The sequence below is a fragment of the Oryctolagus cuniculus genome, chromosome 3, assembly GCF_964237555.1.
Source record: "Oryctolagus cuniculus chromosome 3, mOryCun1.1, whole genome shotgun sequence".
In the NCBI taxonomy this organism is placed as follows: Eukaryota; Metazoa; Chordata; class Mammalia; order Lagomorpha; family Leporidae; genus Oryctolagus; species Oryctolagus cuniculus.
Window position 1 is genome coordinate 171240461 of NC_091434.1, and position 20986 is coordinate 171261446.

At 38.7% G+C, this 20986-nt stretch overlaps 1 protein-coding gene across 6 annotated transcripts in view; it reads right to left on the bottom strand.

Moving 5' to 3' along the window:
- Positions 1 to 20986, bottom strand: part of CNOT4 (CCR4-NOT transcription complex subunit 4) — a 137517-nt gene that overhangs the window by 62003 nt on the left and 54528 nt on the right. For all 6 annotated transcript variants that reach the window (XM_008258152.4, XM_002711994.5, XM_008258151.4 and 3 more), the window contains exons 2-3: positions 17836 to 18101; positions 6362 to 6559 (exon numbers count right to left, since the gene is read on the bottom strand). In XM_008258152.4, the coding sequence (XP_008256374.1) occupies positions 6362 to 6559; positions 17836 to 18009 (372 nt within the window). In that variant the 5' untranslated portion in view covers positions 18010 to 18101. The remainder of the gene's footprint in view (positions 1 to 6361; positions 6560 to 17835; positions 18102 to 20986) is intronic.

The following is a 20986-nucleotide window of genomic DNA, read 5'->3' on the forward strand; positions in this document are numbered from 1 at the left end:
CATACATACATTATCATCTAGTTAAAATGAAGGTTCAGATTCAGTACATCTAAGGCAGGGGTGGACAATCTGCAAAAATCAGCTGCCAGTGACACTAACGTTCTGGTCCAGAGACCATATCTTCAAGACCATATCTTCTAGAGTGGCTGTGCGAGAACATTTCCATGCAGACACAGTCTTTTTAAAATTGTTTCCCTTTTATTTCCTCTTTATTATCTTGAAGTCACTTCACGATAATTAAGAGATGTTATAAAACATAAGCTTTGAAAAAGCAGGCACAGAGGGGCCAGCGTTGTGGTGCAGTGGGTTAAGCCACTGACTACAACACCAGCATCTTCTATCAAGTGCCATTTAGAGTTCCAGCTGCTCCACTTTCAATCCAGATCCCTGCTAATGCTCCGGGAAAGGCGCAGCAGATGGCCCAGGTGGTTGGGCCCCTGCCACCCACGAAGGAGACAAGAATGGAGTTCCTGGCTCCTGGCTTCAGCCTGGCCTAACTTTGGCCACTGTGGGAGTAAACCAGTGTATGGAAGATCTGTCTCTGTCTCCCTCTCTCTGTCACTCTGCCTTCCAAATGAATCTTTAAAAACAAGACAAAACAAAAACAGTGAGCACTGAACTGATAAGGCTGATAATCAATGGTTTATGGAAACAGTTTTTAGCGAACATTTGGTGTAACATAATTACACTGCCATGTCTACTCTGCAGTCAGAATGGTATTTTCACAGCCTAATCTGGGCATGTCATTGTTTTAAAGGACATAGATCAACCTCCCACTCTCCTTAGCAATGGTTAAAAAGCCTTTCATGATATGCTATCTCTCACCACTGCACTCTAATCTTCCAACCAAACAATTTCACTTGCAGATGGAGGTTTTTCCCATCCAAAAGTTACTGTGCCAGAAGCATTTTACCCCAAAGACAGCAGAGGACAGCATACCTTGTACCTCCCCTCCAAGGTCAACTGCTATCCTCTGCGGCTACACAGCACACAATATTTCTCATACTGTACTGTTCTTTCACAAATAAGCCATCTCATTTATCAGAGTTTGTTCAGTGTCTTAGACAAGGCCCCAGCACATTACAGGTATTCAAAAAATGCTTACTGAAAAACTGGCTTAACATTGAATATAAAGAATTATATGGTTATGTAATACTGGTGGCCTGATAGTACTAACAAATGGCTAGTAGTTGAATAGGCTACCTAGACAAAAGAAATTAAAATAATGTAAACTTCATGTTAAATTCAACACTACAGATTCTGTCTAAAAAACTACCAAAAATAGTTTTTTAGAAAGGATGGGTGTGTGTGTGTGTGGACAGAGCACCCTGAACATCAACTCATATTCCATACACTCAATGTCTTGGGTTTACTTCAGAACAAACCGGTTTTAGAACGTGAAAGGCCATCTGGCAAAATTATAAGCAGCTAAGTGATGTGTCTTAATAGTTAAAATGTCTTCTATATATTCATTGGGAATACATTTATGTATTCATGGACACTAAAGACAAAAGCAAAAACCTGGTAATCAGAAGAATGAGTAGATAAATCAAAGAATGGATGAACAGCCAATCATCATTATAGAACACCACACTGGAATAGGAATTCTAAGACCACTCAACTATCCTTTGCCTCATTCCTCATTTGTAAAAAATGTTTATGCCTTTAAAGTCCTTTAGTTCCTCAAACAAGATGCTCTCGTGGGCTTCCACACATACTTGGGACACTACTGTCATCCATTCTCAGACTAGTGCCTCATTAATTTTTCAAGCCTATAGCAATCTTCCTTTCCTCAAGGAAGCTTTTTGTCAAACTATACCAGCTAACTATCCTATGAGTGCCCTTTACATATGTATAGAACAAATGTAACCGTTCCAATTCTGTCTTCCCTATTAGTCTGTTAAATTAAAAAGGGAAAGAGCCTACACCAAGCTTCATAGCTAATGCATCTGAGCATCAAAGTTTCCAGCACAGGGGACTCAAAATATTCAGTAATTAATGTGGAGAATGAATACCTAGATTCTTATAAATCTAAACTTTGAGGACTTAGTAGATCATCATCACCATCTCTAATACAATCATTGCTTCTAATTACAGTATCTTTTCAGATTTTTTTGTATCAGCCAATAAATGATTATATTTGGCAATCTTTGTATGATGCTATGATGTTTTCTGGCATATAAAATTTATTTTCACAATAAGCTTTAACTATTCCTAAACTTGCCTTTGTTAATCAGAATATAGTGAAATATCAACTTGTTCATCAAGCAAATATAAGTAAATTATAGGGGCTGGCGCTGTGACATAGCAAGTAAAGCCACTGCCTGAAGTGCTGGTATCCCATGTGGGTGCTGGTTCGAGCCCTGGCTGCTCCACTTCCGATCCAGCTCTCTGCTATGGCCTGAGAAAGCAGGGGAAGATGGTCCAAGTCCTTGGGCCCCTGAAGCTTCTAGCTTCGGATTGGCTCAGCTCCAGCCATTGTGGCCGTCTGAGGAGTGAACCAATGGATGGAAGATCTCTCTCTCTCTGTCCCTGCCTCTCTGTAACCACCTTTCAAATAAGTAAATAATTTTTTAAAAAAAATAAGTAAATTATAGGGATCTTCTCTGACTTGAAAGATGTAATAACAATTTGAAACTTTTGAATACTCTAATGAAGTCAACTTTAAGTTTTTAAAGCAGAAAAAAAGTTATACAAATGAATTAAAAGAATTTTAGAGAAATTTAGAGTGGTAATATTTTATAAAAAAAAAAAAAAAAGGATTTATCTCTGTTTTTTCCCTAAGGTCTCAAGAGAATAAGTGAGATCAACATTTCAGAAAATTCACTGTCTTCTTATCAAGCAACAATGATTTTGAAAGTGTAAAAATAGTAATGTGTATATATATATACATACATATATATGTATACATATATATATGAGTGATCTTCAAAAAGTGCATGGAAAAACTGTATTAAAAGATAATGGCAGTGCCAGTACTGTGGCATAGCAGGTAAAGCCACCACCTGCAGTGACAGCATCCCATATAGGTGCCTCTTTGAGACTCGGCTACTCCACTTCCAATCCAACTCTATGCTATAGTTTGCAAAAGCAGCAGAAGATGGCCCAAGTCCTTGGACCCTTACACCAGCGTAGGAATCCTCGAAGAAGCTCCTGGCTTTGGATCGGCATAGCTCCAGTCATTGAGGCCATTTAGAGAGTGAACCAGCAGAGCGAAGACTTCCCTCTCTCTGCCTGTAACTTTCCCTCTCAATAAATAAATAAACAAATCTTTAAAAAAATATTTAATGGCACTATTCTGTGAGGTTTGTGCAGTCTTCTCAGACTCATGATAAAATGCTCTCTCTCATTAGTCACACCTGGATTCGTCTCTTTCTGTGTTAACAGTTCTTCAGATTAATATATAGTTACTTGAAATGGAAATAAGAAATGTTTGGAAGTAATAAAAACTCTGCAAATCAAAGACTTAAAAGAAAAGGTAAGAAAGCTATAACTCAGCCGGTGCTGTGCCTCACTAGGCTAATCCCCTGCCTGCGGCACCGGCACCCCGGGTTCTAGTCCTGGTTGGGATGCCGGTTCTGTCCCGGTTGCCCCTCTTCCAGTCCAGCTCTCTGCTGTGGCCCGGGAAGGCAGTGGAAGATGGCCCAAGTGCTTGGGCCCTGTACCAGCATGGGAGACCAGGAGGAAGCACCTGGCTCCTGGCTTTGGAATGGCGTAGCGCACTGGCCATAGCGGCCATTTGGGGGGTGAACCAACGGAAGGAAGACCTTTCTCTCTGTCTACCTCTGCCTGTCAAAAAAAAAAAAAAAAAAAAAAAAATCGAAAGCTATAACTCAAACATCAAATTCACACTATGGCTTCTTTTTTTTTTTGATTATTTTATTTGTTTATTATTATTATTATTATTATTATTATTATTATTATTATTTTTGACGGGCAGAATGGACAATGAGAGAGACAGAGAGAAAGGTCTTCCTTTGCCATTGGTTCACCCCGCAATGGCCGCGGTGGCCAGCGCGCTGCGACCAATGTGCCGCGCTGATCCGAAGCCAGGAGCCAGGTGCTTCTCCTGGTCTCCCATGGGATGCAGGGCCCAAGGACCTGGGCCATCCTCCACTGCACTACCGGGCCACAGGAGAGAGCTGGCCTGGAAGAGGAGCAACCGCGACAGAATCCGGAGCCCCAACTGGGACTAGAACCCAGTGTGCTGGCGCCGCAGGCGGAGGATTAGCCTAGTGAGCCGCAGCGCCCGCCCACACTATGGCTTAATTTCACCCAGCCTTTGTGCTGCTGCTCCCTGTGCCTCTAATAACTACAGCTGACCAGACCCAAGATATATTAACAAAAACAAGTACGTCAACACTCAAAAGCTGTCAAATCAAGATAAAAGTCCAAATAATTCACTGGAGTAGCGGTTTCTGAAAAGCAAAAGTAGATTTTAATCAAGAAAGTTCGTGTGGAGTGCGTGTTGGGTCTAATAGCTAAACCACTGGATAGGTTCCCACACTGGAGTACGTAGATCAACTCCTGGCTCCAGCTCTCTACTTCAGCTTCTTGCTGACACAGACCCTCAAGAGCAGCAGTAATGGCTCAAGTAATTGGGTTCCTGCCACAGAGAAGACCTGGATTGAGCCACCAGCCCTTGAGAGCATCGGGGCAATGAACCAGCAAGTGAAGAGTTTTGTGTGTCTCTCACTCTCTCTCTTTCTGCCTCTCAGATGAATTGTTTTTAAAAAATTTTTTTTACAGATTAGTGGTAGTAAATGAGAAAGAAGTGCCCTTTGGCTAGAAAAATAAGCAGAGCTGAAAGACTGAAAGGGGAAGGTTAGTGCGAGACTATGGCAGTGTTCAGGAAATGGTAGAGGGTGAGATGGGATTCTGTCTGCTTGGGGAATAAGTATTAGCTTAGGAAGGTTAGTGTGAGACTATGGCAGTGTTCAGGAAATGGTAGAGGGTGGGACGGGATTCTGTCTGCTTGGGGAGTAAGTATTAGCTTAGGAAGGTTAGTGCGAGACTATGGCAGTGTTCAGGAAATGGTAGAGGGTGAGATGGGATTCTGTCTGCTTGGGGAATAAGTATTAGCTTAGGAAACGGAAGAACTGGTTGCTGAAGTTGAGTCATAAACCTAAAATGAGTTCTCTCCTTCACACTTCTTCTTGAAGAAGTCTTTTTCTGTTACATCTCTACATCTAAATCTTTGGCTTTGGAAAGAGTCTGGTCTTCTGAATATTACGTAACCTACTACTGCCAGCCACTCTGAACCAAGGTCCTTAATTCTTGAATTTCCTCCATGTATATTTACCATGATAGATCCTTCTCAGTAATGTCCCTGACTTTCCTCTCTGATGATCCGAAGCTCTGTATAGACTTAACTCATAGTATACTCATCAATAAATACTTCTTATCTTCTGTAAATTATTTTTTTGGAAAATAGATATTAGATCCCTAAAAGTTCTTCCTTCGGGGAATTTAGCATAGTTAGCCAAATCTGAAGACTCCTACCTCCTTAAGTCTCAGACTGGTACCATTACTTTAAAACCTCTCAAGAAGTACTTTTACAAGATCCGCAAAATAGAGCTCTTTCCTACTGAGTAAACATTCTGGCTGTTCATTAGCAACTCTTTGCCTTCCCAACAATCTACTCAGCACCTCATGATATATTAGAAACTAAAAATAAGCAGATGCAAACTCACATACAGAAAGCAAAGTATAAACTCAACATTACTAAGGCTGGCAGTGGAAGGACAGAAAAAGTAGTAATGAACAAAACAGGTAACATCTCTCCTGGCCCAAAATGAACTGTAAAGAACTTAGTCCTTTATTTCACTTCAACAAATTCTCCCTCTTTCTCCAAAACTGGCTTAGAATGAATAAGAGCGATGACACAGTAAAGCAGTAGATCTGTTAAACCAAGAATTACTACTTGTAGGATAAAAAAAATACAAGACTTCAAGAAGTCTCATGGGTTCAAGTAACTGAATCTCCACCCTTGGTCCTCATAGGAGTACAGCTACAGGAAAGAATAAACAGAATATTCATGTCACATGACAGCCTTAACAATGAAATAGATCATTATCCAATATCCAGACTATTATTAGCACTAAAAAATACTTCAGAAATTTCAGTTCAACTCCGTAAGTTTTACAACTGAAGAAACTGAGGCCAAGAAAGATTAAGACATTTGAGACCATAATGGGTCATTATCTTAGCAATTATTAAAAGTACTTTCTTAATTTTACCCAAAGTTTAATGTTTTCAGAGGAATCCTGCAGTTGAGCAGGTCAACTGTGATTTCCACATAAGGTAATAAACCAGAAAAAAAAAAAAATCAAATTCACAAAGAAAACAGAAAACGACTTACCTCTGGGTCTGCCAGGCGCTGAGACAGACCTACAACAAAGACGAGGTTTTTTTGTACAACACGCACACTAGCCAGATGTTTGCGATTCTCTGATATTTTCTGTTTTCTCTCATTTTGCTTCTGTTTTTTCTCATTCTTTATCCTTTGCAGTTCTTCCTGGGAGAGTGGTTTATAAACTGCTGGGTCTTCTGGATATGGCTTTAAGCATAAAACAAAAAGAAATTAGCATTAAGTAAATAAATAAAAAACATGAATAACAATTATCTAATTCTAGATGGCAGGTATGTGATTACAAGGGTACTTCAAAAAGTTGATGAAAAGTTAAATTAAAAGGCAAGTTTGGGGTAGGTGACTGAGCAATCTCATACCGGTAAGCTCAGATCTGACTCAACTCCGCTTCCAGTTCCAACTTCCTGCTAATACTGTGTACAGTGGCAGACTGTAATGGCTCAAGTGGTTGGGTCTCTACCACTCACTTAGGATTCGAGGGCTGAATTCCCAAGTCCTGGTTTGAGCCTGGTCCAGTACTGGCTACTGTGAGCATCTGGGGACTGAATCAAACAGGAGCTCACTAACGTGTGGGCACTCATATTCTCTGTGCCTCATCTGAATGAATAAATATTTATCTTGTACAAAAAATATTGAAATCTATGCATAAGAGATCTTCAAAAAGTTAATGAAAATGAGCATCTCTCTCTCTCTGCCTTTCAAATCAAAAAAACTACACATGAATTATAAAATTTTGCATAAAAATAAACTTATCTTTTTTAATTCCGTTTCCCACAGTATGAAGTTGTCTCCTATTCTCCCTTTTCAGAATGTTCTAACTGCTTAAAATATTTTTATATAATAATAATTAAAATGTCCAATAAAATAGTTCTAAAAATATTTAGTTTTGGAGGGCTTGGCACAGATGACTTTTAACACTAAAACTGAACAACAAAGATTTCAAAGCAAATCAAACAGTATACATCTGTGTATACAGTATACACCGTTTACAGGAAGATTAAGCTTTTAAAGTGCTATGTAAGAGATAAACTACGTTCAGTTTTCTCACCAAAACATGGGTTTTACATGTTAGAATAAAACAGTTAATGACAACCTACTATGTACTAGTAAGATTAATGAAGAAATTCAATTATTTTTTTAAAGATTTTATTTATTTATTTGTCAGGCAAATTTACATTGGGAGAGAAAGAGAGAGAGAGCAAGGTCTTCCCTCCACTAGTTCACCCCCCAAATGGCTGCTACGGCCGGCACCGCACCGATCCGAAGCCAGGAGCCAGGTGTTTTCTCCTATGCGGGTACAGGGGTCCAAGCACTTGGGCCATCCTCCACTGCCTTCCTGGGCCACAGCAGAGAGCTAGACTGGAAGAGGAGCAACCGGGACTAGAACCCGGTGCCCATATGTGATACCGGTGCAACAGGCTGGGGAATAACCTAGTACTCCATGGCGCTGGCCCCTCAATTATTCTTAATACATTTCCAGTCTAAGAGAGATCAATGAGCAAATAAATAACGATATTGAAACTATTATTTCTACACTTAATACTCATGTCACTTTAGCCACTAAATTAAAAACTACACTTCAGGGGCTGGTGCTGTGGCATAGCATGTAAAGCTGTTTCCTGCAGTGCCAGCATCCCATATGGGTGCCAGTTCAAGTCCTGGCTGCTCTACTTCTGATCCAGCTCCCCTGCTAATGCGTCTGGGACAGCAGTGGAGGGTGGCCCAAGTACTTGAGCCCCTCTACCCACACGGGAGACCTGGAAGAAGCTCCTGGCTTTGGATCAGCTCAGCTCCATCCAGCCATTTGGGGCATGAACCAGTGGACACAAGCTCCATCTCTCAGCATCAGCCTTTCTTTCTCTGTGACTTTCAAGTAAAGAAATAAATCTTTAAAAATAAATAAAGCCCTACACTCAAGTATCCCCATATGTAAAAAGAACGCAACAACAAAGGTTAGTATAAGAAAAAATAGGGGTCAGTGTTAAGCCTCCGCCTGCCATGCCAGCATCTCATATGGACAGTGCAGCATCTCATTGGACAACCAGTTTGAGACCTGGCTGCTCCATTTCTGAACCAGCTCTCTCTTTTTTTTTTTTTTTTCAATTTTTTTTTTTTTTTTTTTTTTTTGATAGGCAGAGTGGACAGTGAGAGAGAGAAACAAAGAGAAAGGTCTTCCTTTGCCGTTGGTTCACCCTCCAATGGCCGCCGTGGCCAGTGCTCTGCGGCCGGTGCACCGCGCCTATCCGAAGGCAGTAGCCAGGTGCTTCTCCTGGTCTCCCATGGGGTGCAGGGCCCAAGCACTTGGGCCATCCTCCACTGCACTCCCGGGCCACAGCAGAGAGCTGGCCTGGAAGAGGGGCAACCAGGACAGAATCCAGTGCCCCGAACGGGACTAGAACCCGGTGTGCCAGCACCACAAGGCGGAGGATTAGCCTACTGAGCCACGGCACCAGCCATGAACCAGCTCTCTTCTAATGCACCTGGGAAATCAGTGGAAGATGGCCCAAGACCTTGGGCCCCTGCACCCACATGGGAGACCCAGAAGAAGCTCCTGGCTTCAGACTTCAGCCTGGCCCAGCTGCAGCTGTTGCAGCCATTTGGGGAGTGTATCAGAGGAGAGGAGATCTTTCCCTCTATAACTCTGCTTTTCAAATAAATAAATAAATCTTTAAAAAATGCCTACTTCTATAAAATAATTTTATAAAGCCATTATTTTTGTTACTGGCACATAGTAACCCCCCCAAAATACTCTCAATTTCACTGTTGTAGGTTTTTATCCTTCCCACTAGTGTCCTGCACATAAGCATTCAAAAAGCCAGTTATTATTATAATTAATAAATAATAATAAAGGACAATAGGGCACAGTAAATCCAAAAACATATAAAACTGGACATGAAGAGCTCAGGAATGGAAATCATAATTGGCTGGGAAATTGTGCCTATCAGATATATCCATGACAGGCAAAACACACACACACACACACACACCAAAAAAAAAAGAGGGCAAAGAAAGCTAGAGAGACTATCTAGCAGCCCAAAACTTGATATGGGTTTACCATATTCTGCATCCATTTCTTTACATATTGGAATCAATAAAAAATAAAACCAAAACTCTCTAACTTGAGAATATAACCAGCCTAGTGCTGACAGCAACCAAGAAAGTGAAATTTCCCCTCATATTTCTCAATGTCTAGGTCTCAAACCTCAAGGTCTCAAAAAACTTTGTTGTTTCCCTTTCATGGCAACTTCCAGCTTAACTTACTATTTTTACAGAAAACTTTATAAACCTCACCATATCAAAGAACTATAGCTGGATAGAGAAAAAAGACTCAGACATAACTCATAACAGTCCTGTAGGCTATAAATATCTATACCATTATATTGCCACACTAAGAAATCTGAATCATATAGCTAGCTAATTGGTCCTATTTGGCATATTCTAACCTACTTGTGAATAGGAGGAATATAGAACAATAACATCTCTTTTGCATGATCCTAAGGATTTTCTCCAGGAACAAATATAAAGTTAGTATGGTACTATAAATACTTGCTAAAAGAACACCAAGCTATACTTTAGAATCAGAAATTTAGCCATGCTAATTTTCCAGAAAACTAAAACTCCTATATTTTGGGATTAGAAACTATTTCTTACATTTTAAGGAAACAAATGGTTAAAGATCTATTAAAGACCTTTCTCTCTGTCTTTCTCTCTCACTGTCCACTCTGCCTGTCCAAAAAAAAAAAAAAAATCTATTAAAGTTCAATCCATCAGCTATACAATCTTCCTCATTTAAGTTTTTCTCAATGATTCCTCTCCAAATTTTCTCTATTCTCTACTCACTTTCCCGAACCTCTATTACTTATCTTCTTCAAATCTCAGTCTATCACTGCCTGCTCCTAGTTTTGTTTCAAAGTGTGGTCTATGCTCTGCATTTTACCAATCCATAAGTACAAAAATTGAGAATAAGTAATAATTTGATGTTGCTACAACATTCAAGTACATTATCAGTGAACTCTTCACAGAATATTTATTAGTGTAACAAATCACAGGATAGAAGGAGAATACTAGGCATGCAATAATAGGACTCTATCAGCACTCAATAAAGCAAAAACTGGTTCTTCATTACAAAGACAAATTGAAGTAACTTTGCTGGGATTCAGATTCTTCTGAAAACCAGAGATTTGACACTCAAAAGATTCTTTTATTTGTTACTATCCTGTGACACTGTGAAATCATTTTTAAACATGAAGTGGAGTATGCAAAAACCTAAAACAAATGTATAAAGGTGACAGGAAAAAGTGGGACTGCAATATCAACTCTTATTAATCATATCACTGACATACTATGGTGTATAATAATGGGTTATACTGTTATCACTTTCTCACTGTCTTTTTTCTGTCATTTCATTTTTTTTTTCTATGGAAATACATATATCTTAGGCTTCAGTCAATTTTGTTGAAACACAACTGTTATGTAATGCAAAAGATATAAACATAACAATGAAACAAATTATTTCATTATTAGTTACCTTCCAAATCTAGTTTATTCCAGCAACTTAAAGAAAGTTAAAATACTACCATTTTCATCTTCATGTATTTGTGAAGTTGTATCTATTATTAGGAAGAATAAATATGCTAAGTTAACCTAACCACCCACAGCAAACACATAATCAAAAGCTTTTTCAACTTAATTTACCCAAAAGCTTTCATTAGAAGTCTGGGAAAGCAAGCATTCCGTAACAGTCCCCTCCCACACACACACCACACACAAGCCCATGGTCATATATACCTACTATACAAACTCAAATATTTTTTAAAAGTCTACAAACTGACTTAATGCAATGAGGAAGGGAGGTTGATAGGTGGAAGATGAAGATATCTAACTGGAATAACTGTTGAAAATGAGAATGAAATTCACAAAAGTTGTAATACCACTACTAAAAATGATTGTGGGGCCAGTGCTGTGGCACTGTGGGTTAACGCACTGGCCTGAAGCACCAGCATCCCATATGGGCGCTGGTTCCAGTCCCAGATGCTCCACTTCCAATCCATCTCTCTGCTATGGCCTGAAAAGCAGTAGAAGATGGCCCAGGTCTTGGGCTCCTGTACCCATGTAAGAAACCTGGAAGAAGCTCCTGGCTTCAGATCAGCTCAACTCTGGCTGTTGAGGTCATTTGGGGAGTGAACCAGTGGATGGAAGACTTCTCTATAACTCTTTCAAAGAAATAAAATAAATCTTTAAAAAAAAAAGGCATAATCATCTTTGCAGAAAATTCTAACATCTATTAACCAATGCTCAGTATACATGGTCAAAATACAAAACTGTATGATAGCAATGCTCTGTAAAATGGCAAATGCACAGCAGAAGATGATATTTCAAAACAATATCATGTACCACAGCTCAAAACTCTAAAATACTTACGGAAATATGCTGTACTACCTTATACACTAAAAATTATAAAACACTGCTGAAGAAAATTTAGAAACTTGAAACTTTTCATTGTATTACTATCTTTTCCTTTTTCAATTTTAGATATTACCACACTATGCATGTGAACGAGGGAACTCATTGTTTTTAAGATGCCATTTTTCTACAAAATGATTTGTATATTTATGACAATTCAATCAAAATCCCACTATGCTTTTTGTAGAGACTGACATAATGATTTATGCACAAATCCTAAGAGAACTTACACCATCCAAAATACAGTCTACAAAGAGTAACAATGCAGAAAAACTTGTCATACCACATTTCAAAACTTAAAGTAATCAAGTAAGTCTGGTATTGGCGTAAATACAGACATCATCATCAACAGACAGAATTCAAATGCTAGAAATGGAATGACATAGTCATGAGAAAGTGATTTTTCAAGAAAGATTCCAAATCTACTCAAAAGTAAAGGCATCGTCTTTTGTACAATAATACTGCAGCAACAGAATAGCCATATTATTTCTTTTCTGTACAACTTTTAGTTTCTCATAAAGTCAATAATTATGCTTTTTCCGGTTATATCTTTAAGTGTTAACATATTACTAATTCAACCAGTAAATTTCTTCCAATTGTACCACGTTTTTATAAAATACTTCACTTTTCTGAGTCATCAACTATCCTTTCAATTTCATCTTTTTATAGAAATCTAATTTGGAACTTTCTGATGATGGATGCTATCATCTTCCCCATCATCCCATGAATCTCTCCTGTGTTAGATCACTTGTCTCCTTTATCTCAGGTATTCATTCTTTCACGTTTGTGAAAGAATTCCTGATAAAGAATGCATGCAAGGTTAAAAACAAAATGTTTGAAACCTCTCAGGCCTGAACACATCTTCCTGGGTATCTTTACATTTAACAGCTGAGCAGATATGGGATCCTAGGATGAAAAGTAATCTCCTCCAGAAGCATCTTCTAGCTTCAAGTATTATTGTTGAGAAGTCTGAAATGATTTTGATTCCTCATCCTTTACATGTGACCTATGTTTCCTTTGGAAATTTCTTTGTCTATAGTATTCTGATATATTTTTTTAAAGATTTATTTTATTTATTTGAAAGTCAGAGTTACACAGAGAGGGAAGGAGAGGCAGAGAGAGAGCGAGAGTGAGAGAGAGAGAGAGAGAGAAACTGCAATGGCCGGAGTTTCACCAATCTGGAGCTAGGAGCCAGGAGCCAGGCGCTTCTTCCGGGTCTCCTACGCAGGCACAGGGACTCAACTACTTTTGCTATTTTTCATTTTCATTAACTATTATTGTTCAGTGAATGTTCTTTTTTAAAAATATACTGTTCTTGTTTCACAGACATGATATCTTCTATTATTTCTAAGATGAAAACATTATTTCTGTTGAAGTTCTTATTCCTTGTCCAGTCTCTTGGTTCCCACGTCAATATTATAGGAGGCTACATCAATTAATCACCTATATTCTCACATTCCCTATTTCCAATAGTATTTTTCTCAGAAATGTTGCCCTGAAGGACACACAAAGGCTGTCTGAGAAATAACCAGACAGCCTAGGACCATGAGTAAGCAACCAGAGACACTAAACATTCTTAGTTTTTATAATCTGTCCAACTTTGCTTTTCAAAGTATATTAAAGCAAAGGAAGTTTTCTGCAAAATGGGCAGTTTTACCCTATGGAATGAAACAAGAAGCTTGCTTCAGCTAGCTACCTCACAGTGTGGCCTTCCCCTGCAGGGCTGAGCTGAGTGTAAATGAGAGCGTCATAGCTCTCTCCAGGAGTAGAAACACTTGTGGGTTTCTCTTTGTTAATGCAATCGATGGGGCTAGTCTCCAGGAACCAAAGACTTCCTGGTTCCTTACTGCAATGTATAACTTCATAATTATTAATTCTGTCCCCAGCATACATTCTGGCAAGATTGTGTTGGTTGTTCTGTGTGCTTTCCATGACCCACTCCAGCCATGAGAGCTACAGGCAAGAAGGTTTGGTGACTAAGATATCAAGGAGCAGTTTCTAGAGATGTGGTGACATTAACAAGAAAACAAAACTCCTGGCCTTATGAATAACTGCTTCACCCAAAAACTTTTAACCTGGAGACCTTAGTTTGTTGAGTGCTGTAATCAGATTTATATTTTCTTACAAATATTGGAGAAGCTTGGTGCACATCCTTAGACAATCTCTGATTTTTCTATTTACTCTCACTCATGATCTTGTATCATCTCGTGTTTTTATGAGTAGCAACCCTATATACACTGATGACTCCCAAATATATTATCTCCATACTCAATCAAAACCTGATATCCAGATGTGAATATTTACCTGTCTGCTCATTATTTCCATTTAGATTTCTAAAAGGATTCTCAAATTTAACATTTTTAAAACTGAATTCCTGTTCTCAAGAAACCTACTCTTGTTGTAGTCTTATCCATTTCAGTTAATGATAATTCTTTACCTCCAGTTGCTCAGTTCAAAATTTTACCACTGTTCTCAACTTTTCTACTTGTCTATATGGTGATTCATGAATATAAATTTTATTAATCTTTACATGTCTGAAAATGCTTGATTATGCTTTTACCTATTAAATCAATTGAGAATTATTTCAAAGTTATTTACCTTCAATATTTATAAAAACAAATTTCAGTTATTTTTCTATGGTTTTTAAATGAAAATACTAATATCAATTTTATGCTTGTTGGGGCCAACACTGTGGCATAGTGGGTAAGGCTACCACCTGCAATGCCGGATCCCATGTGGGCGCTGGTTTGAGACCCAGCTGCTCCACATCCGATCCAGCTCTCTGCTGTGGCCTGGGAAAGCAGTAGAAGATGGACCAAGTATTTGGGCCCCTGCACCTACGTGGGAGACCCAGAGGAGGCTCCTGGCTCCTGGCTCCTGGCTCTGGATCAACACAGCTTTAGCCATTGCAGCCAGTTAAGGAGTGAACCAGCAGATGGAAGACCTCTCTCTCTCTCTCTTTCTGCCTCTCCTTCTCTCTGTGTATAACTGTGACTTTCAAATAAACAAATAAATCTTCAAAAAGATTTTATGCTTGTTAATTCATAGGCTATACGGTTATATCTCATGAGCTTTTAAACTTTTCCTTTATCCTAGCTATTCCAGCAATGACACAAAGACTTAGACATATTCCTCATTTTCAGTCATACTGCTTCACACTCAGCCCTTCTGAGGACAGCTGCTTTTCATCACGAGGAATTTTCTATTATTTCTTGATCACTTCTTCCTATCCACTTTTAGTTCACTCCTTATGAAACTGCTCTCACAGAGACTAGATCATAAAGATTTCCTATACTACTTAGCTTTTCTTTCATGCTTTTTATTTTTTATCTTTTTGCATCATATTATATGAAAGAAAAAAGGCTTAGTACATGTGCTCCTGAATTGTATCTATTCTGCTCTTCAGGTTATCTGAAAGATCTAACTGGTGCTTCTTAAAAAGAAAAATCTTTTTACATGAATATACTATCATGTAAATATACTATATCTATCATCTCTGAAAGGAACTAATGGCACTTAAAGTTCTGTTTGCTTCCTTATGTGAAAATCTTCTATTTACTGAATTTTGTAGAATCACCACTTTTGTGATGGTTTTTCTGAAATCCATGCTGATTCTCTGCTGTTGTATATCTTCACATTTGAGAATATTGTCAACCTGTCTATATGTGCTATTTTCTGTTTACTTCAAGACGCGCCTTCATTACCACAGTGTGTTTCCATTCACCTTAAAGCTCTGGTCCGAATTTATAACCGTGTTCTAACTGGAGGGCTTCTATCTCCACTGCATCAGACAAGAGGAAGACAAAAGCCACCTGGCTGCTCTGGCACCACACTCAGCCAACCACACTGATGTTTGCCCTGGCACTGCTATACCTCTCTCCAGTAGTTTCCTAAGCTAATCCTTCCTTCCTAGAACTGAACTCAGTGGCTTTCAGTCTTTCAGAGATTCCTCACATGGTTTAGTCTTGCCAGAGTACCCTTTTAATGATGATCAATTTTGCTAAAATTATTTTGCTTTTCTTTTTAAAAATCTTCTATTTTTCTATTGCCCTCTATTTTCTAAGGATGAGAAGTAATTCTAGGTAATCTTAGGACTGAAAACATTTTCATTGTGATTTCCCAGATAGCTTAATTTTCTATATGGACAATCTTTTTTTTATTTGACAGATAGAGTTAAACAGTGAGAGAGAGAGAGAGACAGAGAAAGGTCTTCCTTCCGTTGGTTCACCCCGCAAATGGCTGCCTTGGCCAGCGCTGCGCCAATCAAAAGCCAGGAGCCAGGTGCTTCCTCCCAGTCTCCCATGCTGGTGCAGGGCCCAAGCACTTGGGCCATCTTCCACTGCACTCCCGGGCCCACAGCAGAGAGCTGGACTGGAAGAGGAGCAGCCGGGACTAGAACCCGGCGTCCATATGGGATGCTGGCGCCGCAGGCGGAGGATTAGCCAAGTGAGCCACGGCACCGGGCCCAGGTGTAGCATATTTTTAAGAATGAATATTGCACTGGGAGTCAGGGCAAGTCTTGGCCTTGTGGTTAACTAACTGGACATATGGTCAGTGGTGCTTACTGTTTAAGAGGATTAGGAATGGAGAGGTAATGGATTTGGATAGAATGGTATGAAATTAGAAAACACATTTCATATTGCATGTGGAGGTAAATTGGCTTTAGTTTTCTAGTACACGATAGAAAAAAAGATGTTTACTAAGGTGGATTAAAATGACAGAGAAATCTGAGTTCAGAAGATAATAGCTGCTTACTTATTGAGCCCTTATAACAATTCTGGGCTGATATTCATATTTCCATTTTATATTTAAGGAAATAAAAGTTTAAAGAATTTAAGTAACTTATCTGGAGTTATCAACTTAAGAGTAGTAGCTTTGGGATTTAGATACATCTTTTGAGTCCTAGATCTTTGTTCTGAACTATTGTATTTAAAAACCCCTTCTAACTCTAAAAACCGGTGATTTAAAAAAAATATTCTGTGGGTTTTGTTGTTTTGACAAGCGTCTGCAACATAGTTACAGTGTAATGAATGAATTATTAGAAAAGATAGAACTGCACATTTCTATCTTAAAGGACATTATTTGTTCTCTTAGGGATTACTGCAAATATCTGTAACATTATTATAGAATTTGCCTAATTTATTTCTATATTTCTATATAATGTAGTATAATTTTGTACATTTAGTATACTTTAAAGAATTGTGAATGGAAGAATAAGTTAAAGTCTTAATGTTTATTGTGGTCAAAAATGTATATTTTTCTTTATGATTTTTGAAATTTCATCACATTTTAAAAACTGGTTTCTAGCTATTAGAAGCTATAGAAAACAGTCATACTGAACTGTTTCATTGAAGGTGGTAATTTTGTTTTTAAAAGATTTATTTTATTTGAAAGGCAGAGTTAGAGAGAGAGAGAGAGAGAAAGATCTTCCATCCGCTGGTTCACTCCCCAAATGACGCAGTGGCCAGAACTGGGTTAGACAAAAGCCAGGAGCTTCTTGCAGATCTCCCAAGTGAGTGCAGGGGCCCAAGCACTTGTGCCTTTTTCCTCTGCTTTCCTAGGTGTATTAGCAGGGAGCTGGATCAGAAGTAGAGCAGCCAGGAATTGAACCGGCACCCATATGGGGTGTTGGTGACCTGCTATGCCACTGTGCCAACCTTGAAGGTGGTGACTTTCAAAGTCACCCGAGTCTGTAAGGTTGCTAATTTGATTGGCTTTCTGAAGTTTATTTCTTTCTGTCTTTTGGATTGTTGTAAAGTAATGTCAATAATACAAATCCATGTATTAAACTGTGCATTCTAGGGGCCGGCGCCATGGCTCACCGGCCATAGCGGCCACTTGGGGCGTGAACCAACGGAAGGAAGACTTTTCTCTCTCTAACTCTACCTGTCAAATAAATAAGAAAAACTATCTCCTGAGAACAAAATAGCATACAGTTAAAAAAAAAAAAAAAACTATACAATTACACATACATAACTATAAGGTTATGTTGAAGCATTTACCTTTCTACATGCAGGACAAAGCCCATTTTCATCAGTGCGAATTCGATGCCAACAAAATCGGCAAATCTGGTAGCCACAGGTGCAAGGGAAAAAGTTGATATCATCTATCTCCAAGGGCTCCATGCAAAGAGGGCATTCCACAGGGTCTTCCTTCGCATCAGGACTGCGAGACATCTTCACGTTTATTAAACAGCAGCAGAAGTTTATAATAATTTAAGGGAGAAGGAAGTTCAGCACAGAGAGCTAAAATATAGAACTTTGAAGACCTGCATGAAAAGAAACAAAATATATCATTTATTCAACAATCAAGAATAACATTATCAAAAAATTTGAAAAATACTGACTAGACAACTTTTGCTATCATCTTTGAATGGATTTCTAGAAATTTTTGCACATTAAAATAAAAGGTCTGCCATTATTAATTTTTGGATTCAAGAAAAATATGAATTAACTTCCTGTCTACTAATGTATAGCATTAGTTAACATATTAAACTGTTAACATTTTAGGGAAATAAGTAAATATTTTCTGCTCTAAAATATACTCTACATTGTCTCATCTTTGATCTAAAAGCTATTACTACAACCCACCTCATGATGTATTTCTTCTAAAATGTATCACAATTTACAAATATTGCATTGAAAAAGACTTCAATCATCTATCATTATATATTTTTATTCACTATATATTACTATCAAACTTTTGCCACAGAGAACATACCAAAACTTTAAAAGTTTAATATTCCAGATTATATTATATTACAATATTCTAGATTATTTTATTATATTACAATAATTATGTACCAACATGTATGTACATATGTACTTATGGGAAAATAAACAGATATTAGCCAAAAGCATACTTATGGTAATGCTACAAAAAGCCTAAAAGAAACACTAAGAGGGACAAGGACAGATCTTTATATCTCAAACTTTTTCTTTAATTAAATAACATATTTAAGACTATGGATAGTAAAAAATTTTAAGCAGCAATTTAAGCTAACATCAGTTTTTAAAAATTTATTTATTTATTTACTTGAAAGGCAGAATTACAGAAAGAGAGAGAGAGGTCTTCCATCTGCTGGTACACTCCCCAGATGGCCACAATGGTTGGAGCTGCACTGATCCGAAGCCAGGAACCAGGAGTTTCTCCCTGGTCTCCCACAAAGGTGGGACTTAGGCCATCTTCTATTGCTTTCCCAGGCCATAGCAGAGAGCTGGATTGGAAGTGGAGCAGCCAGTACTCGAACTGGCACCTGTATGGGATGCCGACACTGCAGGTGGTGGCTTTACCCACTTGGCCACAGTGCCAGCCCCCCTAAAATCACTGTTATATGAAATCACTATCTTAGGTTAAAAGCTGGGAGCTTACAAACTAATCTGTAATCCATGTAAGTCCCATCAAAGTCACAGTGGTATTTACATAATTGGTCAAACTGATTCTTAAGTTTACATAGGAATAAATGCATGAGAATCACTTTAAAGCATCTTTAAAAAATGGGAATTTGCCTTATCAGACACCTAACTGTACTAGAAAACTAGTCATTTAAAAGAATCTAAAGAATTTCTAAAGAATCTAGATACAGATATATGAATTTATGTGATTTTAATATTTAATAAAAGTTATATGGGCTGGTGCTGTGGCACAGTGGGTTAAAACCCTAGCCTGTGGTGCTGGCACCCCACATGGGTGTTGGTTTGTGTCCCAGCTGCTCCACTTCCAATCCAGCTCCCTGCTACTGGCCCAGGAAGGGTTGGGCCCCTGCACCCACATGGGAGAGCTGAAGGAAACTCCTGGTTCCTGGCTTCAAATAGGCTCAACTCCAGCCGTTGCAGCCATTTGGGGAGTGAACCAGCAGATGGAAGACCTCTCTCTCTGTCTCTACCTTTCCCTGTACCTTCAAATAAATAAAATAAATCTTTAAAAATAAACATATTACAAATCAAAATAAAATGGACAGTTTTATAAATAATACTGGGACATTAGACTACCCTCTAGAAAAAAACACATGGGTGTGTATCAAGCTTACCTTGCAATCAAAATAAATCTCAAATGATCTAACTAAAGAAGCTAACATTGAAATAAACTGTTCAAGTATTAGAAGAAAAAATCAATCAAAAATAATCTTGGGATACAGAAATCCTTCCAAGGGGTCCCTTCCCAAACCAAAAACTCAAAAGCTTATAAAAGGATACAATTGACTTAGCATATAAAGAAAAAACAAAAACTAATTAAAGGCAACTGTAAGAGTAAAGGCTATTATATTCACAATATACATGAAGAGTTAATGCCCAGAATATATAAAGAAATCTTACAAAGCAATAAGAAAAAGGCAAGTAAGTAAAAAGGAAAAATGAGAGCAGTGTATGATGGGTGGTTCACAAAAGAATTACAAGTGATTAAAATACATGAAAAGATATTCCACTTCTTCAGTTAGTCAACAGTAACATAGAATTTTTCCCCCTTTAGCCTGTCAAAGAAGTTAGTTTCCCTGGAAAGTACACATTATCGCTGATCTACTCCCTCTTCACAGGAGGAAATGGAAGAGGACTGGTGTTGTGACATAACTGGTTATGCTGCCACCTGCAATGCCAGCACCCCATATGGGCACCAATTTGATTCCCGGCTGTTCCACTTATGATCCAGCTCTTGGCTAATGAGCCTGAGAAAGCAGCAGAAAGATGGTCCAAGTGCTTAGGCCCCTGCACCCACGTGGGAGACCTGGATGAAGCTCCCAGCCCCTGACTTGGGCCTGGCTATTGCGAACCAGGGGGTCAAAGAGCCATCGATCAATCTCTCCTCTAACTCTTTCAAATAAAATTTAATTTAATATAAAAAGAGGAAACGAGAGCATACTACTTTGCATTTAGTCAAAGAACTCTTAAGTGGTGTAGCCAGGATTCCATCTTTAAGTCCTAGCTGCAGGGCCTGCTTTGTGACTAGTTGGTTAAACCGCTACCTGCAGTGCCAGCATCCCATATGGGCACCAGTTTGATTCCTGGCTGTTCCACTTCTGATCCAGCCAATGTGCCTGGGAAACAACTGAGGATAGCGCTCAGGTCCCTGCACCTATGTGGGAGTTCCAGAAGAAACTCCTGATTCCTGGCCTCAGCTTGGCACAACTCTGGCCCTTGTGACCATCTGGAGAGTGAA